Genomic DNA, 26,994 nt, shown 5'->3' with positions numbered 1-26,994 from the left:
GATATTTGAAGGAGAAGGACTAAAGAGGTAACAGCACCACCCCTCATTGCTGAGGCAACATCACTCAGTAATTTGGTTCATGCTTTGTTGTGTGAGATCAACCGATTGCCTTACTTTGACCGTTCTACGTGTATACATGTCCTTAGTGCCAGTGTCAGGCTCTGTAAGCTAGACAGAGAGAATAATGAATAATGAATAATGAATATGTATAATGAATGAATAATGTATCTAAGTGGTATGTGTGTGAGCTACTCGTCCTACATCCACAAATGCACATACATGCAGATACAAAGTGCAAAATCACACTGGAGCACTTCAAAATGTAGACAGAAAACATCACAAAATACCATCCACTGTCTTTATAATCCAATGTATTGTTATCATTGTTACAATACATAATTCATGGTTACAGTCAAGGCCAAGGAGAAGCATGCAAGATTCGGGCATTTACTTTGACCACCACCATTTGCTTAGAAACATATAAATACATATAAAACATATAAACATATATAGAAGTGTGACATCTCAAGTAGCGCTGCTGGCTGAAGCCATTCTTTGATTGGATAATTGCAGAGTATCACATGATGGAGAAGGTCACAATTTTCTTAAGCGATTCCGATGGTGCAGTGTCCAAATGCAGGTCAGCAGGGAGACTGCTGAAAGAATGAAAACGGGAGAGTAAAACATGGCCGTTGGCTATGGAATAGGATGTTGCACATTAACCGAGTAGAAGTGCATAAATATGCAACAGATAAATCTAGATGTGCAAAAGATGTTGTGAATCACAATTGGTGATAAAATAGTCGACATGCATTAAAGAGAACTGAATAGAGTCGTTACAATGATTTAGAATCTTTCACAGAGTAAAGATGGAGAACAGTCATAGAACTGTACACGTTCATCTTCATGTGTTTGGCTTCGAGAGTTTTGGCAAAAATCAGAGCTGCAGGTCACCATTTAGGTAAAGTACCTTCAATTGTGGACAATATCAGCATATAGCGTGCTTTGGATGACACATTCTCCATAGTGCCGGTCCCAGGTCCCAGTGATACGGAGCTGACTCCTCAGTCACCTGAAGAGACCTCAGTTCATGAAGGTCCTCTTGACCTCACTCAGGTCCCCTCCACTTCCACTTCATCAAAACAGAAAGGTTAGAGTTACTGTTTGAATCAGAGTTATAGGGGATGACACACTGTAATTCTGAACAATATTAATGTTACAGAGTCCACACATGAAGCCAGCCTTCTGCTGCTGGTCCTCACACGTAGCCCACCTTGGTCTCTACCACAAAAACGGTGTGGCGTTCTATAAAGAAATGGACAGCAACAGAAGGCTACACCATCAGAAATGAAAAAAATCCAAAAAAGCTGGGAAACCTGAGGATAGGGCCCAAACGACAGGAGAGGAAAGAATTATCCACATTGGACATTTAGCAGGGCAAATGTCCGTTTTACACAAGTATGTGTAGTGATGTCATCGGTTTGCATGGTTCGCAATAAAAGAGTACTGTGTAACATTTACTAAAGTATAGATCTATTCCCTAGCAAATGGATGACTTGTTTGGAAAGCAGTCAGTATGACTGAGTAAAACCGCTTCCTGTTACAATAGGCAACAGGTTCTCACACTTTGGCTTCAACATGGGAGTGTGACACCTGGCAAATCCTGCCTTCTCAAAGCCTTGCACTGATGCACACGGGGCATCCCCTCCGGACATGTCAAACCGATCTGCCACACCTCTGTAGGACTCCTGCTTGGGTAGGATCCACAAGCAAGCCAACAGACTGGCTGACCTAGTGGCCAACCGTTTCTCAGGGACCGGTAGTTCCAATAGGTCCTAAGAAACCAAAGAGGAAATGACTGGCACGAAAGTAATAAAGAAAATTTCTGTCACCAACCTCCACCTGTCCTCTTGTTGGTCTGACATGGCTCTTGAAGTCTGACGGACTGTGTAAGGAGACAACGTCCTCCACAAAAGAAATGAGTTTTGCAACTGACCAGGGGAAGTTACGGTGAGTCAACCTGCAACCCACGGATTGTTTCATGTCGATAAATAAACAGTGTTATCTTCAGAATGAATGTTAAGAAATATATAAGACGCTCGTATATTTATTGTGCATTTCAAAATGTTTGGGTCATTTGGCTTGTGGCTGGTTATATCGGGCGCTTTCAATGTTTCGCATCTTGCCTTTTCTACAAAACTACTTACCGCCTCCGTGAGCGTACGACGATAAATCGGCACAAACGATTTTCTCCATCGCGTTCTTCGTACAAACTACAACGTGACTACAACAAACTGAGATTTGCCGCCCCTCCTCCCCGACTGGTCTCGCGAGCTGTTGCAAGCTCTCGCCGATTTGACCTGCGTCCGCCTGGCTGTGGCAGCAACCAATGACACAGTCGAATCTGTCACTGCATAAACATTGTTCAGTGAAAGTGTTAAAAAGGGGCAGAAGAGCACCTGCTCCTTTTTAAAACTAGAATACCAGAGGAAAACGCACCGTTTGGAGATTGCAAGGTTAAATGTAGACGTTTAATAATAAATAATAAAATAAATTCACTCGTAAACTTCAGTCGGTAGAGCTCGCGCGTGCGCGTTGCCAACTTCCGGATTCAGCACAGAAATTTCCGGCGGACCAGTCAGGCAGTGACAATACTTCCGACAGCTGAGCGACTTCACCGGCTGGTTATTCGTTGTGCGTGTCTACGGCGTGGCTGCACATGCACGGCGATATGGCCGCGTCCTCCAGCCGGATTAGAATGGGCTCGCTAGTGGCAGCGATCGACCAGGGGACCAGCTCAACAAGGTTTCTGGTAACGACTGCACGCATGTCTTTCGAGCTGTGTAATATGTCCTTGGTTTTATGGTCTCTTCGCAACATACCGCTGATTTGTTGCGTCACTTATTCTTTGTCAACAAACAAAACAAAAAACACCGAGAGACATACAATACGGAACGTCGCTGTCGCTGTGTTAAATCTAACCCGAATATACGCGTGAGAGCACAACGAATGACCTCGCGGTCGTCCAAGTGCGTTAATCCCATGTTCTAGTATCCAGACACGTATCATGCTTACATGCAAGTGTATTCTACATGCTTTTCAAAAATATTTTCTCTTGATCTGTACCATGTTTTACGAATATGAGGGTATTTCTAGTTACCTGTTTGTCACCTTCATGCTGCAGAGAAGCTCAAGATGCCTTAAGAATCAATATGTGTTTTATGAAGGTGTTTAACTCTAAGACAGCAGAGCTGCTCAGTCACCATCAAGTGGAAATAAAGCAGAGTTTCCCTAAAGAGGGGTAAGTATAGGAGCCACTCAATTGCACATACTACATGACATAAGTGCTCTTGCAATCTTTGTCATCTCTCTCCCCAGATGGGTAGAAGAGGACCCCAAGGAAATATTGCAATCAGTGTACGAGTGTATGGAGAGGACATGTGAGAAACTCACCCAGCTCAATATCGACATCTCCAACATTAAAGGTCTGTGACACGTGAGCTCAAACACATTGTTCGCGACACAAATCATAATTGTGAAAAATTCATGTTTTGATGATGTTTGAAGGGATACTGACCTGAGGCCTTCCTGCCTTTTTGGTGCTATAGTCGATGTCGGAAATTAGACGTGCACATAAACTCCATCACTTCCTGCAGCACTAGTTTGTTTAGGCAGCCATCTTGTCAGCAAGTACTCCTCATAACTGTGTCCTACCTGGAAAAAATGTAAATGAAATGTTAACGCAGCATTTTTTGTACCTATTTTGTTGAGTAAAATTGAGAAAGGGTCATTGATGACAATATTAGAAATATTATAATTATACTTTTTCTTGTATTTGTTTTGTTATCAAGCGCATGTGATGAGTTCACAGCAGAAACGGTCAATAAATAAATAAATCGTGTGTAAGACTGTCCCAAACTTTGAGGAAAAGAAGAAGTTGATTGTAGTAGTGAGAGACATGAAAGTGCTCTCAAACTTCCCCTTGAGGAGAAAAACCACTTTAACAACTAAGGGGGTGATATGATCAAGTGTCCCTCTATTAAACGATATCTTGACCGGATTTGTTCTGCTGTACTGTTGAAGAAAGTGAACAGTCAAAAAACGGTATTGTTAAGTTTATGTCTTCATGAATATACTTGTGTTGTGTTAAAAACTGCAGTATTTAGTGGGTATTTCATTGCATTTATATTGGTATTTTTGGTTCTTAATTGTTTCATTTGGTCATAAAAATAAGCATTATTTACGCATTGTAGCACTTGTCAGAAGTTCACAGAGTACACTCATTTTATTCTCTTAAATGTGAAAGAGACTTTATAAATACTATTACATATATTACTTGAAACTTGAGTGTACTACAACTACTACTATTACTACTACCACGAATAATAATAGTAATAGTAACATCTTTCAAAACAGGACTATATGATTATGTAAAGTTGTTGTTTCATGTAAGTTATTGTATGTTTGTTTATCGTTCATTCCATTTGTGTTCTCTGACTTTTTTAAGCGTTGGCATCTCAAGTTAATGACACCTTATTTTGTTGTCTGATAGCAAAAACATTGTTTCATGTATGAATCCCACTACCATGTAGTGCAAATGCATGCAAATTAAGGTATGTCTTTGTCTCCCGGGAGTGCTTTTTTTCATGTTTGAAAATGTGGTGTTGGCACAAAGTTGGATTAAAAAATATCCAATTCTTATCTAGCTATTGGCGTGACCAACCAAAGAGAGACAACATTGGTGTGGGACAAAGAGACTGGGGAGCCCCTCTACAATGCCATAGGTAAAGTTTGCAACACTTATTTTTTTGTTTTCTGAGGAAAATACAATGCCAAATCAGACTGGAATGTTGAGCAGCATGATAAAAATGTCAAATGTTGTCTTGTACATTCATGCGGTATATATTGTTCTTATCCCAGAAGAGGCAATGCTGGAGAACCATTAAATTTTTTGTCGAAAATTGAAATCTAATTAGAAAATAAATATTTTGAGCTGGTTAAACTGTGAGGCTTATCATGTATTTATGTGGCAGGTCTTGGGGTATCCTGCAACACACTATAGAGGGGAATGTTGGTCTTGTAAACATGCCATTTTGGTATGGACTGTTCACTGTTTGACACTGAGGTGCTAAGTTAACCCTCCATACAGAAGCGGCAACTACAGATGTCTGAATCAAGATGCTTCCTATCATCTAAAACACAACCTTCAGCAGGTGGTAAAATTGCTGATGAATAATCATAGTGATGTTTTTTGTGATCAAGTCTGGCTGGATCTGCGGACACAATCTACTGTGGAAAGTCTCATCAATAAAACTCCAGGGAGGAACAAGAACCACCTCAAAGTAAGAAGCCTGTAACCCTACCAAGGTTCAAGCAACATTCTATTTTTGTCCCAAATAAAGATGTATACTGAGATGTGTTTCCTGGCCTGACCTCTGTCTTGGCTCATCATCTCATGTTGTCCTGCAAATGAGGGCTCAGAGAATCGTCTTTCTACTGTGCATGCTAACCCGTGTTGTCCTTTTTTCAGCATAAAACAGGTCTCCCGATCAGCACCTACTTCAGTGCTGTGAAGCTCCGCTGGCTAATGGACAATGTAGATGATGTCCATCAGGCAGTTGTCTCTCACCGGGCCATGTTTGGCACTGTGGACTCCTGGCTCATTTGGGTAGGTGGAGCAACGGTATACCGGGTCGTCCAAATCTATGTTAAAAGAGTTAATTTGTTTATTGATGATACCGGACTTCAGTGATGCCTCGGGACTTGCTTGGCTGATTGTGATTCAATTTAATTTCTCGGATGGAGAGTCAGTGTGCTGACAATTTACAGTAAGAACATGGTGGGATAATTTGTTAGGAAGTCATTTCAGTGGCCTTTTCTGACCCATTAGTTCAAGACCTCTAAGGGTTTTCTTCGCACTATTGCGGTGTCCAAAATCTAGAGAGGTTATTGAGCCATATTTTTATAGTGAACTGCTTTAAAGGAATTATTGTCTCTTCATGTGTTGACCTGTATCATCCGTTCTGCTTTCTTTCAGTGCTTAACTGGAGGGAAGTCTGGAGGTGTTCACTGCACCGATGTGACCAACGCCAGCAGAACCATGCTCTTTAACATCCACACCTTGGACTGGGACCCTGAACTTTGCAAGTAAGAGTCTCTGCTGCACTCACTCTCTGTCTCTCTCTCTGTCTCTTTCTCTCAGAACAGAACATGGTATTCAGTGGGTGACGCGTCACGAGACCAAATATGGTAATGAGCAAAAGTGGGTGGTGCGTCACACGACTGAATATGATAATGGGCAAAGTGGCCGTCAAAGTGGGCAGCGTGTCACACGACTGAACACGGTAACCATCAAAGTGGACGTCAAAGGGAGCGGCGCGTCACGCGACCGAATACGGTAACCAGCAAAGTGGATGTCAAAGTGGGCTGCGCGTCACACAACCAAATATGGTTATGAGCAAAAGTGGGCGTCAAAGTGGGCTGCGCGTCACGCAACCGAATATGGTAATGAGCAAAAGTGGGCGGCCCGTCTTGCGACCGAATATGGTAATGAGCAAAAATGGGCGTCAAAGTGGGCGCCGCGTCACGCAACCGATTATGGTAATGAGCAAAGTGGGCGGCGCGTTACGGGGCCGAATATGGCAATGAGCAAAAGTGGGCGCCGCGTCACGCGACCAAATATGGTAATGAGCAAAAGTGGGCGTTGAAGTGGGCGTCGCGTCACGTGACCGAATAAGGTAATGAGCAAAAGTGGGCGTCGCGTCACGCAACCGAATATGGTAATGAGCAAAAGTGGGCGGCGAAGTGGGCGTCGCGTCATGCAACCGAATATGGTAATGAGCAAAAGTGGGCGTCAAAGTGGGCGGAGCGTCACGTGACCGAATAAGTTAATGAGCAAAAGTGGGCGTCAAAGTGGGCGGAGCGTCACGTGACCGAATAAGGTAATGAGCAAAAGTGGGCGTTGCGTCACGCAACCGAATATGGTAATGAGCAAAAGTGGGCGGCGAAGTGGGCGGCGAAGTGGGCGTCGCGTCACGCAACCGAGTATGGTAATGAGCAAAAGTGGGCGTCAAAGTGGGCGGAGCGTCACGTGACCGAATAAGGTAATGAGCAAAAGTGGGCGGCGCGTCATGGGACAGAATATGGTAATGAGCAAAAGTGGGCGTTGCGTCACGCAACCGAATATGGTAATGAGCAAAAGTGGGCGACGAAGTGGGCGTCGCGTCACGCAACCGAATATGGTAATGAGCAAAAGTGGGCGTCAAAGTGGGCGGAGCGTCACGTGACCGAATAAGGTAATGAGCAAAAGTGGGCGGCGCGTCATGGGACAGAATATGGTAATGAGCAAAAGTGGGCGTTGCGTCACGCGACCGAATATGGTAATGAGCAAAAGTGGGCGTCGCGTCATGCGACCAAATATGGTGATGAGCAAAAGTGGGTGTCAAAGTGGGCAGTGCGTTACGCATCCGAATATGGTAATGAGCAAAAGTGGGCGGCGCGTCATGGGACCGATTATGGTAATGATCAAAGTGGGCGGCGCGTTACGCGGCCGAATATGGCAATGAGCAAAAGTGGGCGTCGCGCCATGCGACCGAATGTGGAAATGAGCAAAAGTGGGCGTCAAAGTGGGCGTCGCGTCACGCAACCGAATATGGTAATGAGCAAAAGTGGGCGGCGCGTCATGGGACCGATTATGGTAATGAACAAAGTGGGCGGCGCGTTACGCGACTGAATATGGCAATGAGCAAAAGTGGGCGTCAAAGTGGGCGCCGCGTCACGCGACCAAATATGGTAATGAGCAAAAGTGGGCGTCGCGTCACGCAACCGAATATGGTAATGAGCAAAAGTGGGTGTCAAAGTGGGCGGTGCGTTACGCGACCGAATTTGGTAATGAGCAAAAGTGGGCGTCGTGTCACACGACCTAATATGGTAATGAGCAGAAGTGGGCGTCACAGTGGGCGGTGCGTTATGCGACTGAATATGGCAATGAGCAAAAGTGGGCGTCAAAGTGGGCGCCGCGTCACGCGACCAAATATGGTAATGAGCAAAAGTGGGCGTCGAAGTGGGCATCGCGTCACGCAACCGAATATGGTAATGAGCAAAAGTGGGTGTCAAAGTGGGCGGTGCGTTACGCGACAGAATATGGTAATGAGCAAAAGTGGGCGTCGTGTCACACGACCTAATATGGTAATGAGCAGAAGTGGGCGTCACAGTGGGCGGTGCGTTATGCGACTGAATATGGTAATGAGCAAAAGTGGGCGGCGCGTAATGGGACAGAATATGGTAATGAGCAAAAGGGGGCTTTGTGTCACGCGACCGAATATGGTAATGAGCAAAAGTGGGTGTCAAAGTGGGCGGTGCGTTACGCGACCGAATATGGTAATGAGCAAAAGTGGGCGGCGTGTCACGTGACCGAATATGGTAATGAGCAAAAGTGGGCGTTGCCTCACGTGACCGAATATGGTAATGAGCAAAATTGGCCGTCGCATTACACGACCGAATATGGTAATGAGCAAAAGTGGGTGGCGTGTCATGTGACTGAATATGGTAATGAGCAAAAGTGGGCGGCACGTCACACCACCCAATATGGTAATGAGCAAAAGTGGGCGGTGCCTCATCTGACAGAATTTGGTAATGATCAAAAGTGGGCGGCGTGTCTTGTGACTGAATATGGTAATGAGCAAAAGTGGGCGGCGTGTCACGCCACCCAATATGGTAATGTGCAAAAGTAGGTGTCGCGTCACGCGACTGAATATGGTAATGAGCAAACGTGGACGTCGCGTCACCCGACCGAATATGGTAATGAGCAAAAGTGGGCGTCGCGTAACGTGACCAAATATGGTAATGAGCCAAGTTGGCGGCCTGTCATGCCACCAAATATGGTAATGAGCAAAGTGGGTGTCAAAATGCAAAGTGGATGGTGCGTGATGCACCGAATATGGTAATGAGCAAAGTGGACGGCGCGTCACGTGAGCAAATATGCTTACAAGCAAAGTGGGCGGTGCGTCCTAATCCTTATCTTTTTGTTTGCATAGATACTTCGGAATACCCATGGAGATTTTGCCCAGAGTTAGGAGTTCCTCAGAAATCTACGGCCTCATGGTGAATATCTGTGGTGCATGATGTTTGACTGCAAAATTCTTCTCATTTTTCTGTGTGCCATTGTCTCTTTTCTCTCAATGATAGAAAATAAATTTTAGTCAGGTAAGCACAACTTGATGCAATTCCTCATTGAGCCAAATTACAAACCTTCTTTTGCTTTATTGTCTGTGGCTCTGTCCCCACAGTACATTTCCAACACCCCACCCCCTCATACGTGTTGGAGAGTGATGTCAACCCACTGTCACAGACCCTAGACAGCAGGGGTCTTCCAGTGTCTGTTTTTTGTTCCAAGCAATTAAGCTCACATTTTGAACCATCAGGTGTATGAAGACTGTTGTCAGTCTGGTACTACTTATATCAGGAGGCACATAATTACTTGAAGACCCCTCCTATAAAGCAGTATCACAGAGGCCAAAGCAAAGAGATTAGTTTCAAACTTCACATGCAGCACTCTGGTGTCTCCACGGGGTTTCAATAGACAGATTTATTTTTCTAAAGATGGGAAATTATTGTGTGGCAGTAGCTAAGTGTTGTGTTAAAAAAAACCCTTTATGTTTAATGGTCCTTTGGTTACATCAATATGTAATCGCCACACAGACAGAAGAAGCACTGCAATGTTCATGCAGTGTTTTTTCCTTTGTATTTCCGCTTACATTGATGTGTTTATTTGGTAATAACATCATCAGTAGTGCACAGGTACCTCTTGTGCTATGGAAATGTACTGATGGATGCTGTGCCCCATGGCTGCTGTCTTGTCTGTGCTGCTTGTTTCGTCTTTTGACCAAATCTCTTCACTCTCGACCTAAAATTCTTTCAGAGAAGATTTTCAATCTTATTTGCCTACATTGGGAGTGAAGACATTCATCCTGTGTTTTTCTTGTGTTTGGGATCCACTTTGCCGTAGACTGTAATGTTATTTGGCCTCACATTCGATACATTTACACTAAAACATTTCATTAATAACTGACATGTTACTTTTCTGATAATGTGAGAATGAAAGCTTGCTCATAAACCTTTTGTTGTTGACAGAAATCAGGAGCTTTGTCAGGAATCCCTATTTCAGGGGTGAGTGTCTTTACTGTCATGCTCATTATTCCTCTCATGAAAGGATCTGATGGGTGTGTTTGGCTTCCAGTGTCTTGGGGATCAGTCTGCTGCTTTGGTGGGTCAGATGTGCTTCCAGGACGGTCTGGCCAAAAATACGTAAGTGGAGCACATTGCTCTGTGCGTGAACGTGTGAGGAAGGGAAACAAAACTGATTGTCTTGTGTTGTTGTTCGGGAAAAAAACATTTTGGTTTTCCCTCAAAAGACAATGCAACTGTCAGTGCAAATGTCAATGCCCCTCTGGTCGTGTTAAAATGACAGTTTGATTGATCCGCTTTTACAAGGTAGCAGCAGCAGCAGCATACAATACAATGAGGCAAGGACAATGTCTCTGGTAAAACTTTAGATTGGGTAACACATATGCACTGTTAATAAATGAATTACTTGTTTGTTGTAGCGTTAATTTTGTCGAAAATTTTGAAATTTAGTCTTAATCTCGTGCCAAAGTTCATTCTTCATCTTAGTCACATTTAGTCATTCACATATCATTTTTTATTCGATTAAAAGTCTCAACAATTTAAACAAGTTTTAGTCAAGCAAAAGTCACATTTAGTCAAAACATTAAAGTCTTTCTTTTCATTTTGCACGCATTAAGCATAAGTTTTCTATGGAAAACACGCTATAAACCACCATCTTCATGTCCACCCCATGATGCGTTATGTGTTTTCAGCTTTTTTCAACGTTTATGCTTCTTTTTAATGTGTTTCATCACGAGAGATTACATGTTTAATAAAGTGTCTTTATTCCGAAGGCATGGCAATTCTCATTTAAGTCATGGCGCTGCACCATGATTGTTTTTCTTTGTCGCTGAAACCTGAAATGGCAGACCTCCTGTCTCCAGTGTTTGCGGTAATTCTCCTGCAAGGACTTCAGTTTGAAGCCACAGGGGTACAGCCAGAGGACGCGTAACTGGAACATACGTCTGCTGTCATAAACATGTTGCGCTTGTTCTCGTGCGGAAAATGGAGAAAAGGACGTTTTCGTTTTTTTTGTAATTTCTTGCTAGATGTTTTAGTGTTGTTTTTATTTGTCAACTTTAAGGCACAGCGGTGTTCGTCAGTGTTATTATAACATTGGTGCTGTCTCGTCATCGTCTCATCTTCGCCATGGGAAAAAGAGTCTTTGAGGAACATATTTCTCTCTTCTCGTCTGACGAAATTAACACTTGTTTGTTCACGCTAATGCTGAATGCACATATGATTAAGTTGTTTATTTAGGGTAATAAATGTTCTCTATTCTTAAGTGTGACCAAGTCTGTAAATGTGAAAAGAATGTTGATTAAACACTTGGGACCCAAGGTAAAGTCGCCTCCTCGAAGAACGTCATTGTCTATCTCGTGTGTGGTGCACCAGTGACATGCTACAATTTGGGTTTAACTGCATGAGTTTGTCAGTCTGTTGTATATGAAGTCAATATTACATGCATCTTTAGTGATCACAAGTCAAGAACCAGTGAGCGGTGGGTTTCATAAGGTCAAATTATTTTGAGACTTTTTGCCATTCCCCATGTTTGAATGCCGCTTTGGTGTGTTTCAGATATGGAACTGGCTGCTTCCTGCTAAGAAACACTGGCTCAAAGGTGTGTTGGCTGACCCTCTCACATGACCTCTCTGACACTGAACTATCCCCTTCATCTGTTGCAGCCTGTGATGTCGGACCATGGACTTCTAACCACTGTGGCTTACAAGCTTGGTCGTGACAAACCTGCCTTCTATGCGTTGGAGGTTTGATAAAAATGCTTGAGGTTGTCGACTTAAATGATTGTCATCAATTGAAGAACAAGTTTCTCTTTTTAGGGTTCTGTAGCCATAGCAGGGGCGGTGGTGCGATGGTTGCAGGACAACCTGGGGATCATCACATCATCTGAAGAGCTGGGTTTGTCTCCATGTCCTTATACTTTCTGATCTTTGTATTAATCATCACAAGAGTCCAAGAGTTTTAATGGCTATTTGAGTTGAACAGTCCTTCAAACCAAAACTTGACTTCAATATTTACAGCTTATGATCACAGCTTAAGAAGAAGTGATTTGATGAATGACACGCCATTTTTAATGTCATATGGTCTTCACTTGATTGTTTTTTTTCAGAGAAGTTGGCTGCTTCTGTTGGCACGTCCTATGGCTGCTACTTTGTTCCTGCGTTTTCCGGTCTTTATGCTCCGTACTGGGAGCCCAGTGCCAGAGGGTGAGACCTCGACCTGTGCGACACACTAAACTCTCTCTCACTGTTTACCTACCGTCTCTTTTCTCCAGGATCATTTGTGGATTAACTCAGTTTACCAACAGAAGTCACGTAGCATTTGCCGCTCTTGAGGCTGTTTGTTTCCAGACACGAGAGGTGAGCTATCTAAGATTCTGCTGACTCGGTACAGTGCGAATGAGCCTTTTTCATTGCAGATCTTGGATGCCATGAATCAAGACAGTGGGATCCCACTCACCCAGCTGCAGGTTGATGGAGGAATGACGTTGAACAGGTTGTTGATGCAGTTGCAGGCCGACATTCTCTGCATCCCTGTTGGTGAGTTCTTCCATGTAACCAGATTAGAACAAATGCAGGTCTTGCTGTTTCTGTCACTGTGTACTGTTACAGCTGGAGGATGACTGTTCACACACCCAAGTACTTATAATCTCTTGAGACCCTGTGTCCCTCATACAGCAAAACAACAATTTTTTGCCTTTCAGCATCATGGAGCTTTGACCTATCTGCCACATTTAGGGACACTCCAAATTCAACAGCAATGTCAGCACTGATTGTTCAGCAGCTTAGAAAATCGCCGCTCTATTTGTACACTATGAAACAATGATGCATGAAAAAATGGCAATAACTACCAACATGTGAAAGTGACCTTGATGAGGTGGCTTATGATTACAGTAGGATTGGATTTTAAAATAAGCAACAAACACTTATTTAAAGACACACTTTATTAGTAACTGGAAGTAATGGGTTCAAAAAGAATGATGAAAGTAGTGTATTGTGTTTAAAAAAAAAAATTATCTGCTCACGTGTGTGGGTTTGTGTATGTAGATATTGATTATTTAAATGTTATGCAAGGTGACGGGTCAGACTAAGAGCAGTTCAGAAGCCCTAATAAAAATAACAACAACAAGGACTGTGGCGTAGCCCGGCATGGCGCAGCCGGTGCGCCACCCTGGAGCCAGACCTGGGGTTGGGGCTCGAATGCAAGCACCTGGTGGTCGGGCCTCTGCCCATGGGGACTCCTTGAGGGAGGCTAGACTCTCTACTTTTCTGGAGTTGCCCGTGGGGAGAGACGGCGGGCTGGCGTAGGCTTGCTCATAGCCCCGCAGCTCTGCAGCTTCGTGTTGGGGTTTACCCCGGTGAACGAGAGGGTCGCGTCCCTAGGCCTACGAGTTGGGGACAGGTGTCTCACAGCGGTTGTGGCTTACGGGCCGAATGGCAGTGCAGACTACCCGGCCTTCTTGGAGTCACTGGGAGGGGTACTCGACAGTGCCCCAACCGGGGACTCCATTGTTCTACTGGGAGACTTCAACGCCCACGTAGGCAATGACAGCAAGACTTGGAGGGGCGTGACTGGGAAGAACGACCTACCCGATCTGAACCTGAGCAGTGTTCAACTACTGGATTTCTGTGCCACCCACAGTTTGTCCATAAAGAACACCATGTTCGAGCACAAGGGTGTCCATAAGTGCACATGGCACCAGGACACACCGGGCCGAAGGTCTATGATTGACTTTGTGGTCATGTCATCTGACCTTCGGCCACGTGTCTCCGACACTCTGGTGAAGAGAGGGGCAGAGCTGTCAACCAATCACCGCCTAGCGGTGAGTGTGATCCGCTGGCAGGGGAGGAAGCCAGTCAGACCGGGCCCAAAGTGCGGGGGGGGAGACTGCTAACCTCGACTGGTGATGTTGTCTGGCGGTGGAAAGAATACTTCGAGGGTCTCCTCAATCCCGCCATCACGTCTTCCATTGAGGAAGCGGGAGCTGAGGACTCAGACGACTCTCTCATCACCCGGCCCAAAGTCACCGAGGTTGTTCGTAAGCTCCTCGGTGGTAGGGCCCCGGGGGTGGATGAGATCCGTCCTGAGTATCTGAAATCCCTGGATGTTGTAGGGCTGTCGTGGCTGACACGTCTCTGCAACATTGCGTGGCAGTCGAGGACAGTGCCTCTGGACTCGCAGTCCAGGGTGGTGGTCCCCCTGTTTAAGAAGGAGCACCAGAGGGTGTGTTCCAACTACAGGGGGATCACACTCCTCAGCCTCCCGGGAAAGGTCTATTCCAGGGTACTAGAGAGGAGACTTCGGCCAATAGTCAAACCTCGGATCCAGGAGGAACAGTGTGTTTTCGGCCCAGTCGTGGAACACTGGACCAGCTCTATACCCTCCATCGGGTGCTTGAGGGTTCATGGGAGTTCGCCCAACCAGTCCACATGTGCTTTGTGGATTTGGAGAAGGCGTTCGACTGTGCCCCTCGCGATGTCCTGTGGGGGGTGTTCCGGGAATATGGGGTGCGGGCCCTCTGCTAGGGGCTGTCCGCTCCCTTTATGACCGGAGCAGGAGCATGGTTCGCATCGCCGGCAGTAAATCAGACTTGTTCCCGGTACATGTTGGCCTCCACCAGGGCTGCCCTTTTTCCCCGGTTCTGTTCATTACGTTTATGGACCGAATTTCTAGGCGCAACCAGGGGTCGGAGGGGATCCGGTTCGGGAACCACAGAATTTCATCTCTGCTATTTGCGGACAATGTTGTTCTGCTGGCCTCATCGGACCGGGACCTTCAGCTGGGGCGGTTTGCAGGCGAGTGTGAAGCGGCCGGGATGAGGATCAGCACCTCCAAGTCTGAGGCCATGGTTCTTGAACGGAATAAGGTGGTTTGCTCTCTCCGGGTTGGTGGAGAGTTCTTGCCTCAAGTGGTGGACTTTAAGTATCTCGGGGTCTTGTTCTCGAGTGAGGGAAAAGGGGAGCGTGATATTGGTAGACAGGTTGGTGCAGCGACAGCAGTGATGCGGTCCTGTCCTCTTACACAATGAAACATACATTAATTTATGGCGTTACATTAATTACACTTCTAATCAAATCTAATTACCAAATACTAAACAAAAAGAGAGTTGCGATAGACTATTACGGCAATACGTGTCCACACACCACAAAATTACAGTAAACAACCAGAAAATTATGCAAATCATGGAAGACCATAGTGCTCACTTTAGTCGAGATCATCTGCGAACAAAATGGAAGAGCGGAGGATCTTCTCGACTCACTTTTATAGTCACCACAATATCAGCGCGCTGTTACTCTACAATCAATAGTCTGGAACAGTTAAGGTTTCCAAAAATGACAGGGACATTTCAAATAAAAGAAATCAAATTTTGACAATCTTTATCTGTGGAAAAATAATAAAATAACCCTGTTACACCATGAAGTCTACTTTTGAGCACCCGGACAGTTCAGTTTTGTCTGTGCTGTGTCCCTCAGATTACTCTGTAGGATGTACAGTATGAATGAATATGTATTCAAATCCCCTCATTGTACTTAAGACATTTATTTACATGACTTGCATTTATTTTTGCATTATTTAACATTGTTTGCCATACATTGCACACAGTGCAGTTTTGTTTTAGATTCATTAGAGATTGAAAAGAAGCAGAGTGAGCATCAGTATTGCTGTGAAGTTAATCCCTTATTCATTTTGACATGGAAACTGCCTGTCCTATGTGGCCAAGCAAATATGATTCAACATACATCCATGTCCAATAGTGTGTGATGCGCTGCCGTGAATTACGACAGACCGGTAGACCGGACAGACCAGTGCAGGGTTGATGAAACAATGTCCTAATTTTCCCTAGATGGCGCTCTTGGTTTAGAAATGATGTGAGGTTTCAATTAATTAGTACTGTAGATCAGGTCCAAACATTTTACAGCAGACTAGCCATCTGGTCATCAACCCTTCACTACTATAACAGCCTCACATTCAAATATGTTTTTGGATCACTGTGACCAGGCTAGCCTGGCTCAGGTGCTGTTCACATCAAAGTGTAGTCAGCGTGCGCTCCTCTGTGCAGTGAAGCCTTCCATGCCTGAGACCACAGCGCTTGGGGCAGCGATGGCTGCTGGAGCAGCAGAGGGTGTGAGCGTGTGGAGTCTGGACCACGATGACCTGAGCGAGGTCACCTCAGAGAAGTTTGAGCCTCAGATTAACCCAGAAGGTGCCACTGCTTTTTTGTTGTTTTTCCATGCAAATCCTGAAAAATGGGCATCTGTGTGTCACAGAGAGCCAGCTGCGTTACGCACGGTGGAAGAAGGCTGTACAGAGATCCATGAACTGGGAGACCACAGAGCCAGTATCCAAAGGAAATGGTCAGTTCCGAACATTGAGTACAGTCACATGGTGGCTCGGAAAACCAAATTATTGCATTAGTCCCGCTAAGTTCAGACTTTTAAAATTCATGTAAACGGCTTAGTCCGACTGGAGAGACATTGGAATTTCTCTTACTCTGACTCCACGACCTGGATAATGTAGGTAATAGCTGGACTAAGCTAGCATGTAGCCCAGTAGCTGGACTACGACTGGACTGGGTGATGTGCGGCTGCGCAAGCTTCAGCTTATAGAATTAACCTTCTGTACAATGAAGGAGTTGTGCGTGTAACCTGATTCGGTATGTGTGGTCCTCGGTCATAGTCATTTTCTGCGGTGAACACTTGACAAACCTGATATCAGCTACGGCGATGATCTGTAAATGTCTCTTCAACTTCCTTCATTCAGGTTTCTAATTAGTTCTGATGAAAAGACGTGATGTGTTGGTTTAAGACGACATTGCTGCCATTTTAGTAACCTTTAGCGTGGTTACTAAGCCAGTTGAGTGCGGCTCTGCACTTTAGATACTGCACATCTATCATTCATGTGATACGTAGATAACACGATGATGACAGCTTCCATTGCTCTTCCTCTACGGTCATAGAAACTGGACTGAAAAACTGCCCTTGTCACTGCACTGCATGTAAACCGGGAGAACATGATACAATCGGACTCTGCGGCTTAATCAAGCTCTTTCTGTAGTCGTGCTACGCTCTGCATGGGGCCGCAGTCATTTTTAAAAAATCTTAATTTTATTTAATTGTGTTGTTTTTGGTGGTGTGCAGGCGACTCCAGCATCTTCAGCAGCGCCCCCTTTGGTTTCTACATCATGGGAAGCATGCTGATGTTAATTGGAGCCAACTACATCGCAGGTAGTCTCTTTATTTCGCCAGTATGACTGGAGTTTTTCATGTCACATGTTCACTAGTTCAACTTTCCCATATTCCAATCAAAGGTCCTTAATAATCTCCTGAAGAAGACGCCACTGTTTTCTTCAGTGGACCCGACTCAAACATTCCAGAGGAACACCAGTCTTCTGTGGGGCATGTGGAGCGGATTCTAATCATGGGATGGTTTATCATCTGTCACCTGTGTTATGTGCTTTTTTTCGTTATGTTTTGTGAATAATTGTTTATGTAACATTCAGTTGCGCAAGTTTTTGCAACACTGTAAATGGTCATGTGACTCCAGAGCAGAAAGAGTGAACTGGATGTTGAGGGTCGAAGAGTTTTCACACTTGAATTCGTAAACGGAAATTAGTTCATAAAATGCACTAAAGATCTTTTTACTTAACATTCTTCTGATTATTTTTTTCTATCACCCCATCAAGTCTTCCTATCTATAACAGTTATATGTAAAAATATTGTTCTGCACTCAATGAATATTTTATTGGTGTTGATGAAGTGAAGCCAAATTTAAAGGGAAGATTTGAGGACGGCTGTTGCTGACTAATATGTGGATTGAGCTGATGTCCAGGTCAACATTGAATGGTGGTTACAGGCTGCTGTTATTTATGTTTAAGGAGCTGGGGAAGGCCAAGTGCAAGCTGGGTGTTTTTAACTCAGGAGTTTACTGTAATGTGATCACTGTTAACGTGACCTCTGGGTGGCACAGGATTAAAATGCTCTTGAATCGTCTGTTGCTCGTCTCATTTCTGTCTGCCAGTGGAATTCCTTAACTATGTCAGTCAGTCAGACAGTCAGTAGGAGACGACTTTACTTGGCTTGAGTCCAAACACCAACCTCCTAAAACTGCAGGGGGAAACCCAAACCACGCTTCCTGACTGACCTGTCACTCAAACTGTAATTAATGGTTCATTGCTTGCAGGTGGAAACAGTTGGGTGTGTCGCTGTCATCCGAGTCATTCAGATGGACTGGTTGTTCCACATATTTGGAAGTGGAGACTTCACTCCCACCTCTGATATCAGTTTTCCCTGCAAGTGCAGTTGGTTATTGGCCACATTAGCTTTCACCGTATGCCTTCTGTTTTATAAACAGCCAGGATTTGGCTCCATTATTACAGGCCTGTAAATGGAAAATGATGAAAAGTTATTTATTTGACAAAGTTGTTTTCTACATATGTGCTCCTGTACATTATATGGAAATAAAAAAAAACTCATAAAGCAATGCACCGATGCGTTCACTGGTTTTCTAATTGTGAGCTTTGAGTATTCAGATCATAGACGCTATTCTTCCCAGTCACACAATGGATGGGCATTTTCCAGAGCGCCATCTGACCATGTCAAAAAAGAGGACACTAAGGAGAGTTATATGGCGAACAGCACAACTCGACCCCCAGCCTGAAAGTGGAGGGAGCCAACTCTTCATCTGTCCATGGGAACCCCCTACAACAGGGGTCACCAAACTGTTCCAGAAAGGGCCACAGTGGGTGAGGGTTTTTGTTCCAACCAACAAGCACACACAACTGCAAGCTATTAGTCCTTCACCTACTGGTCCCCTCTCAGCCTGCGTCTCCAGAATGGACGAGGTTCTCAGTCCGATTTGGTTCGACTGTACCAACAACGAATAAAATAAAAAGTAACAATTAAAATAATTGATGATTCAACATATACAGCAGATTTTAGACATATGACATCACTTCAGAACATAATGACTAAGTTCCAAGGGTAGGCAACTCAAATGGCAACACTGTGCTGCGCTGTGTGCCATTGTCGTTTGAAATAGCTGTTTTGCAGGGGGTTGTGGAAGAGTACGGGGGTCCCATGTAAAGCCCTTCCTGTGAGAGTGTGAGACCTCCCTCATTTGCATGGGTGTCACGCCAACTGTGTGAGTAGACAGCCCTGCCTGAGATTTCTGAAAGTCAAACTAACCAACTTTGCAGATGAATGTTCAGGGCAGCTGTGACGACACAGAAGATAAAGAAACATGCTATCTAATCCAGTTTGCAAAACAAATACTGACATCTACACGCAGAAATATCATTCACATTGAACATGTTTGCTTAGATCAGTGTATTTCAACCTTTTTTTAAGCCACGGCATACTTGATTACTCAATGAAAAAAATCTTGAGGCACACTACCAAAGGAACCTCAGCCAAAGCGCACCTGTGCTTGGTCAATCGTTTTGTTTAGCAAGTGTCAACAATGATTCTTTCTCTCTTCACATTTTGGAGGGCATTTTTTGGTTCTGCATTTAGTTTGTCACTGACTATTAACCAGTGAAGCAAACTTTGCTAGTCCACAAGTGTAAATTTTGAAATGAGATGTCACGTAGCTCTGTTTGCGTTGTGGATCTGACAAAGAACACGCCGTCATTCGGTTGTGAAGGTGTGTGATCAAGTTAGAGGCGCATCAGGTTTAAAAATAAGTTGTTTAACACCAGGTTTAAAAACAACTTGTGCACTTGACCGACCTCTTCTCTGAGAGTGTGTGTGGGAAGAGGAGCACCACATATCAGGAGCAGCTCTGTAGAGAGTGATCTACGAATCATCGAATCATCATACATCTATAGTGTACAGAATGTGACTGAATCCATGTGATCTCCTCACGTTGGTAGATTATCACCACGTTCAAATTATTCACGATTTAATGTCATTTTATTGTCCACCTCTGTCGCTGGACAAATGAGGTGACACAGGATCATTTCCCATGGAACACCTGACATTCTCTCAGCATAGGAAAACGATGGGTTAGTTTGTTACTCACAAGTACACTTGTGTTCCATCTTATTCAACCCTTGCTGCAGTGTAGTATGTGAGCAAGTTTGACATTCTTATTTTATCTTGTTTATAATCAGATCAAATGCAACTTGAATCACAATTCAAGTTGCATTTGATATTCTATTTTAGTAGGGTGTTTGCGATGAGCACTTCAGAATCATCCTGCCTTTTGTCTGCTCAGGTAGAGTAGGAGGTATCCTTGGTCTGGTCTTGTTCCAACATTTCCTAAGCTTCTGCTTTGTCGCTCTCCTCATGGCATATACACCTGTAGGAAAACTGAGTTCATGGTACCTTGCGTGCACCGTCAAGGTGCCCTGTACCTGAGGAAGAGAAACGCCCCCAGTGCAGACAAGGCTTGATCTGATTCTAGACAAGACCCAAAATACATGTCAAACTTCTTGACTCCAGCGGAAATCATTTTGAACACAACTGTATGTGAACTGGAGAAACATCTCTATAAGATTATGCAGAGATTTCAAGATTGATGCAACATGTAGTTGAGACACGACATCCCCGTGTGCAACTAGTCCCTTCAGAGAATTTGAGCTTTCGTGTATGTCACTGCTCGTCTGTTGATTAGAGATCATCAATAAGGAATAAAAAAATTAATAAATAAAGTGATCAACCTGAAATCATGAAACAAGATTCATATTTTACCTTCACCAACTCTTGAGAGAACTGTGCTCGTGAGGGACTAACACCATAAGTCTGCATGTTGTTTATTTTTTTTAAAAGCTTGCCAACCAGGAAGTTTATCTTACATCTGTTCCTCATTCTGCAGTTGCGGGGGCGTGTATACAGACACCAGCACAGACTCAGGTAGTGCAGACCTGCCAGAAGACGAGCAGCTAGTCCACAGTTTCTTCACCTTTGGACCAGCGAGACGGTGGTCAGTGACATTTTACAACCTGAACTCACTGTTTCACTTCCTGCTCTGGTGAATTTTAGTTTAAGAACTGAACCATGTTGGAGGTTGCAGAGGGGACAACAGTGTGCAGCACTCCGTTTGCTCACAACAGGGTTGGTCTTTTTCTTATAGAATAGCATTGACGTTTATTACTCAGCAACTGCGAGGGAACTAACATGTTTTTCCCACAGCCCTTCGAGGAAAGAGCTGCGATGAAAAGACCGCCTGCGTGTCAGGTAAATAGTGAATCTATGTACATGCTATCTGACAAGCGAAAGTGGCATTTCAAACACCAATGTTAGATGGAAACGTTCATCATGTAAAACCACTGTTGTGTTGCTGGAATAAAGTGTGTTACAGCTCGAGTCTCAAGACCACACTCACATAGTCCTGGTCTTGTCTCAGAATCAACAGCGAACATGCTAAGTCATGCCTCAGTCTTGTTTGGGCTGGAGTCTGTTTTTATCTCTTTTGTCACGACCAGTCAACTACTGTAATTTCTTTAAATCACAAATACAATCCGCCAACAGGCCCAACACCCAGTCCTTGGGTCTTGTTCTCCTGGGGTGGGAGTTGGAGCCCTTTCACTGGACCCCACAAGGTTATACCTCAATTTGAGGGTGAGGACTTCAAAACAATGAGATTCAGAATCCTGGTTAAGATTAACTATGTGTTTTGAATGGTTAGGTTTAGGGGGGAAAAGCTAGGGAAAGCAGACCCCAAAGCGGACCCCACAAAGATGGGGTATGTATGCGTGACTATATTGTTACTGAACCAAGTGTGTTGCGGTGTTGAGTCCATTGATGTTAATAATTGTTGTGACGGTCTGCCTTGCAAGTTAGCAGAATTGGAGCCACTTGTGTTGATTCCTTTTTTAAGCTTGCTGCATTATATCCCCAACATCTACTGTATAAATGGGAGTGGCGGAACAGCAGGGTGGCAGTTTTAAATGGGGAACGTGTTTGATTGTTTTTGTTTTCAATGTTTTCAAAAAAATTCTGGCTCTACGCGACAGAATTTACTACATATCACCTTGATCACCTGTGTGAATAGAAAGCTGTAGTAACGTCACTTGAAAACTGACCAAGCAGTGTGTCGAGGTGAGGTCATGGTCATGGCCGACCGGACTGAAAGTCTCCTCCTCTTTCAGGCTGACTGTTTGGACGGGCAGCTGATCAAGATATCCAAATGGGATGACCAGGACTTTGATATCATTTGCGATGGAGCAAAATCTGACTGGTCTAATTTGACAGCCCTCCCAGAAAGTGCTCAGCCTCCCCAGCCCTCCCCACACAAGCCACCTCCTAAAGAACCAGCCATGACTTTGTTTCAGTGGCAAGTCTGCCAAGAGGCCTGGAGACAAGCCAGAGTCCCAGTGGAGCTGCTCGGTGTGCAGGATGAGGATGGTGACACGTGAGTGCTCATGGCAATAAGGAGAGCAGCAGCGGCTTAAGTATTGCAGGCAGTGTTGCCACAGTTACTTAATCTGACTACTGATTACTCCCTCAAAGAGTAACGTAGTTACTTTTCAATTTACAATGGTTTCAAGACAAAGTGTCTAGATGCAGTGTACAGCGCGACCCCACACAAACATGATAAATGCCGGGTAGGAAAGGTTCTGATCGCAGAACATAGTTCAAAAACAACTTCACAAACTCCCAGAACACTGAGGTGTGCAGCCGGGAGCTGCAGGACACTGGTGCTGGGGAGGAGCGCAGCGGACTTGCAATGTGTGCAGGTGTTCAATAAGTCACATTTTCGCCTATATTAGGCTGATACACATCTGAGTTTATTGACAGACAGATTTGCTTAAATGAATAATGCTCTGCTCTATAGTCACTGTTTTCACTGTGTAATCTCGCATCTGCGCAGGAAGAAATATATATACACAATATTGACTGATCATGTCTGACATCTGGATCTGCAATTCACTCATTACAATCGTCAGTAATCTCTCTCACTTTGTTCAACTTGTTGTGAGAGCAGCGTGGATCAATCAAGACGCTCTATTACGCAGCTTTTGTTATTTCCTTGTGATGTTTAGTTTTGGCTGTGAGATGCCACATTCTGTTCCAGCCGTTGCGGGTGTCTGTAATCATTTATATATATATATATATATATATATATATATATATATATATATATATATATATATAGTAACGCACTGCAACTTAGATGAGTAACTTTAATCTGATTCCTGGATTTAAAATAACAATGTCTTAGATTACTTGTCATTGAAAGAAGTGGTGGTATAAGAATATAACACGTTACCCGGCATCACTGACTGCAGGTGTCTTCACATTGCGGTGGCACAAGGTCGACGAGCGCTGGCGTTTGTGCTGGGAGAGAAGATGGCTGCACGTGGACTGCTGGAGACCCGAGAGCACAACGGACTGGTACTTGCTGCTTTCCAACACACCTAAGTGCTTGTGAGTGACATGGCAGTTCCATCGCTTGACAGACGGCTCTGCATTGTGCTGCTGCCACCAATCAGCATCTGATCATCAGCGACCTGCTGACCCATGGAGCTGAGGTGGACACGCGCGACCGCTGGGGTCGCACGCCTCTGCACGTGTGCGCTGAAAAAGGACACTTTCTCTCCCTCCAGGTAGAAACTGGCGCCACTGAGTACAAACCCTTGATCCCACTATTGCAATGGAATGTCCCTCTCAGTTTCCTACCACACTAAATGATGCAGACACCATTTTAGAATGTGGTGATGATCCCTGTTGACCTCCACAGAGTATCTGGAAGACCCTTGCAGGACTCGGTCGACATGCAGACCTTGACCTGCTCAACTATGAAGGTAAAACTGAAGCAGGCACTTGTCAGAGACTGATAGATGATGACTCATAATTCCTCTCTGAAGGTCTCACTCCGCTCCACGTGGCTGTCACGTCTCACAACCATGTGGTGAAGCAGCTCAGGCTTCAGGGAAACAGTTGCTCAAGGCATAGGAAGGAGCTGCTGAGGAAGAAAATGAGGTTGTCAGGGTGTGTTCAGACTCTCCTGAACCTGGGCGCCACCTGTGTGACAAAGGTAGGAGCTCCGACTGGAGAAAGAGCCCTAAAGCAATGAGGACTGCTCAAAAGCAACTACTGTATGTGTCGAGGATTCACAAATTTGAGAAAATGCTTCCTGTTCACTCCAAACTTTCTTTCTGCTGCTGTTATTTCACTATTTGCAGCTTGTAATCTGCAGAATTTGATTTTCTTTTTGATGTCATTTTTATTCAGTCCTTCTCAGTTGCCTTCAAGTTACCAGTACATTTTCAGTGGTAAGGTAGCAGCAAGCAGAGCGCCCTCATGCGGTTGTCAGTGTGAAAATTACAAACACAATTTTGTAACATATATATATATGTGTGTGTGGTTTTTTTTACACCGGAATTGCAGTAATGCTGTCCTGAACACCCTCACTAGCATGACAGACCTGTCATGCAACTGTACATTGTTAACATCTGCCACCTGGGCTACGATCAGCATTTGCATTAATGGCCCATTGGGGCCCCTTTACATGTAAACACATCTCTATTAACATAAGATGACCAATTGACAATCCACTACACTGGTTTAAAGTCGACTACATGTGAACACCTGCCATTACCATCCTGCCCATTCAGCATGTCTGATACAAGTAACTGAACTGAACTCTAACCCAGCTCACCAGAACAGACGACGCCTTCTTGTTCTCTTTGACTATTACCAGCCTGGTTGATTCCAACCTCTGCTGAGTGATGACCCGGATAACTGAGCTCTCTCACAAACATTTTAGAAAATATTTATTCATACAGTATTATATTATATTATGATATTATAATATTTTGGCATGCATTTTTAAGTGTATATATCTATGCTTAACTCATATATATGAATGTCTCTTCATGTTTGTATTAGTACATTTCTGCATTCAGTCATTTATTGATTAAATTTTGTCCCTCATTCATCAGGAATTGAAAAGTGGACGGACGAGTCTCCACATGGCTGCTGAGGCAGCCAACATAGAACTGCTGTGTTTGTTCCTGGAGCAGACGTCCACGGTTGAGGTCAACGCGCAGGTCATCTGTCCTCATCAACTCAAACCTATATCTCAGCCGGATGCTCTCTGTGCGCATTGGTGTACAGCAGTGTTTTTCAACCTTTCTTAAGCAGTGGCACACTTTGTTGTTGAAAAAATCCAGAGTCACACCACCAAAGGAACGTTGGCCAAAGCGCTTTGTGGAAAGTCCTGTAGAAAATCCTTATGAATATTTTGACTGTTTGTAAGAATAAGTTGCTGATAATGTAGAGTCATTGCCAACCGTTTTGAGAATGACACAAATATGACATTTTCACAAAGTCTGTTCCTTCAGGGTTTTTGGGTGTTTGCCAGATGTTTCTCTGGTATAATGACATACAATTAGAAGCATTTCAAAGTATCAAAAGCCTTTATTAATTACATTCAATAGGTCAATATTTGCAGTGTTGGCCCTTCTTTTTCAAGACCTCTGCAATTCTCCCTGGCATGCTGTCGATCAACTTCTGAACCAAATCCTGACTGATGGCCGTCCATTCTTGCATAATCAATGCTTGGAGTTTGTCAGAATTTGTGGGCACCCGCCTCTTGACGATTGACCACAAGTTCTCAATGGGATTAAGATCTGGCCAAGCGCCCAAAATGTGAATGTTTTACTCCTTAAGCCATTTTGTTATGACCTTTGCTTCATGGAAAGGTGCTCCATCATGCTGGAAAGGCATTCTTCATCACCAAATTGCCCCTGGATGGTTGGGAGAAGTTGCTCTTGGAGGATGTTCTGGTACCATTCTTTGTACATTGCTGTGTTTTTAGGCAATAATGTAATATTTCTGTCATTCTCAAGACTTTTGGCAATGACTGTATTTGTTTAAAAATGTCGCCTAAAATACGGCAAATATACGTGATGATTTATTGATTTATGTTAAATAACTGTTTTGATATCATCTCTTGCATGATGTTTCGGACAAATGAGGTGAAACTGGATAATTTGCCACGCCACACCGAATGGCACGCGAGTGTGCCGCAGCACACCGGTCGAAAAACACTGATTTGGTGTATCTAGTTAAAGCAGTAGTAGTAAATGTTCATACTGTAAATGTGTTTAAAAAAAAAACACAAATGAGTGTCACATTAACATGGACCACATGAGTTGTAATTGTGTTTCAGACCTTCAGTGGCAACACGTCGCTGCACCTGGCTAGCTCCCTGGACGGCAACAGAGATCAGCTGGCTGCTGTCAAGCTACTGCTGAGAAAAGGAGCAGACCCAAGTATCAGGAACTTTGAGAAGGAGCAACCGTCCCAGCTGGTGCCCGCAGGACCCACCGGAGTGAAGGTGAGGCCACACACTTCCTGCTCCACGGCAGGCTGGATCATGCGGTAGCTTACTGATGCTGGTGTGGTTTCAGGTGTGGAAAACCTTGAAGGGGAAGAGTCTGTGAGAACACTGTCAGTCAGACAGTCCATTTTAACGTCATGATTTGTCCACATTAGGCAAATTCTAGGTGGTTTCACTGAAACGCTAGTTCATTACCATGTAATGATAGCATATATATATATATATATACATATATGTGTGTGTGTGTGTATATAATAAGAAGAATGTTTGCTTTTGTTATCAACCTGATTGTTTTGTGTGTGATGATAGTGCGATAACATGTTTGCTTTTGAATAAACTGGTTACTTATGTGATTTTTTCCCCTGCTTTTTAGAACCAGATCAAGTTTACTAAACGGCTTTAATCATTTTTATAGGATAATAAACATTTTAATATGAGGACTGTAGCTAGTATTTTTTCAATACAATGGTTCGAAGCTTTCCAGTCATTCCAGAATTGGACGACTTTTCTTTTTGGCCGTAC

The 26,994-nt window shown here is 44.1% G+C and overlaps 2 protein-coding genes and 1 long non-coding RNA gene across 6 annotated transcripts; 2 read left to right on the top strand and 1 right to left on the bottom strand.

Annotated features, from left to right (window-relative positions):
- Nucleotides 1-223: 223 nt before the first annotated feature.
- LOC128759517 (uncharacterized) lies at nt 224-2,369 on the bottom strand. 3 transcript variants are annotated; one of them, XR_008414591.1, is made up of 4 exons: nt 2,208-2,369; nt 1,897-2,020; nt 971-1,835; nt 224-656 (listed from the first exon to the last, which is right to left on the bottom strand). It is a non-coding gene; the product is annotated as an uncharacterized LOC128759517 (long non-coding RNA). The 3 variants fall into 3 exon arrangements; XR_008414590.1 differs by having other exon boundaries at nt 971-2,020; XR_008414593.1 differs by having other exon boundaries at nt 224-653; nt 971-2,020.
- A 260-nt stretch (nt 2,370-2,629) lies between these two features.
- On the top strand, nt 2,630-18,173 carry gk (glycerol kinase). 2 transcript variants are annotated; one of them, XM_053866115.1, is made up of 21 exons: nt 2,630-2,812; nt 3,228-3,301; nt 3,379-3,485; nt 4,707-4,784; nt 5,263-5,342; nt 5,531-5,668; nt 6,038-6,147; nt 9,036-9,102; nt 9,187-9,204; nt 10,132-10,167; nt 10,238-10,305; nt 11,743-11,785; nt 11,850-11,930; nt 12,003-12,081; nt 12,293-12,389; nt 12,458-12,542; nt 12,602-12,722; nt 16,244-16,387; nt 16,452-16,538; nt 17,322-17,408; nt 17,492-18,173. In XM_053866115.1, the coding sequence occupies exons 1-21, from the start codon at nt 2,720-2,722 to the stop codon at nt 17,497-17,499; spliced, it is 1,701 nt and encodes a 566-aa protein (XP_053722090.1). In that variant the 5' UTR covers nt 2,630-2,719; the 3' UTR covers nt 17,500-18,173. The 2 variants fall into 2 exon arrangements, with proteins under 2 accessions (XP_053722090.1, XP_053722101.1); XM_053866126.1 differs by lacking the exon at nt 9,187-9,204.
- Nucleotides 18,174-21,036: 2,863 nt separating this feature from the next.
- nfkbiz (nuclear factor of kappa light polypeptide gene enhancer in B-cells inhibitor, zeta) lies at nt 21,037-26,818 on the top strand. Its single transcript, XM_053866233.1, has 10 exons — nt 21,037-21,236; nt 21,315-21,359; nt 22,274-22,536; nt 23,414-23,519; nt 23,585-23,731; nt 23,866-23,929; nt 23,993-24,162; nt 25,070-25,177; nt 26,302-26,469; nt 26,543-26,818. Exons 1-10 carry the CDS (start codon nt 21,180-21,182, stop codon nt 26,573-26,575), a joined length of 1,161 nt encoding a protein of 386 aa, XP_053722208.1. The 5' UTR covers nt 21,037-21,179; the 3' UTR covers nt 26,576-26,818.
- The last annotated feature ends 176 nt before the right edge of the window (nt 26,819-26,994 follow it).

Source organism: Synchiropus splendidus, chromosome 1 (assembly GCF_027744825.2).
Source record: "Synchiropus splendidus isolate RoL2022-P1 chromosome 1, RoL_Sspl_1.0, whole genome shotgun sequence".
Classification (NCBI taxonomy): domain Eukaryota; kingdom Metazoa; phylum Chordata; class Actinopteri; order Syngnathiformes; family Callionymidae; genus Synchiropus; species Synchiropus splendidus.
Note: the sequence above shows the minus strand (reverse complement) of the source record. Positions and strands in the feature narration are given on the sequence as shown.

Bases quoted from the DNA above. Each gene is read 5' to 3' on its own strand.
- nfkbiz (XM_053866233.1), top strand. From the start codon at position 21,180: ATGTTGGAGGTTGCAGAGGGGACAACAGTGTGCAGCACTCCGTTTGCT. The intron at 22,537-23,413 runs GTGAGTGCTCAT...CACTGACTGCAG, and splicing joins CAGGATGAGGATGGTGACAC to GTGTCTTCACATTGCGGTGG. The intron at 24,163-25,069 runs GTAGGAGCTCCG...CTCATTCATCAG, and splicing joins GCGCCACCTGTGTGACAAAG to GAATTGAAAAGTGGACGGAC.
- gk (XM_053866115.1), top strand. From the start codon at position 2,720: ATGCACGGCGATATGGCCGCGTCCTCCAGCCGGATTAGAATGGGCTCG. The intron at 11,931-12,002 runs GTTTGATAAAAA...TTCTCTTTTTAG, and splicing joins CTGCCTTCTATGCGTTGGAG to GGTTCTGTAGCCATAGCAGG. The intron at 16,539-17,321 runs GTCAGTTCCGAA...GGTGGTGTGCAG, and splicing joins GCCAGTATCCAAAGGAAATG to GCGACTCCAGCATCTTCAGC.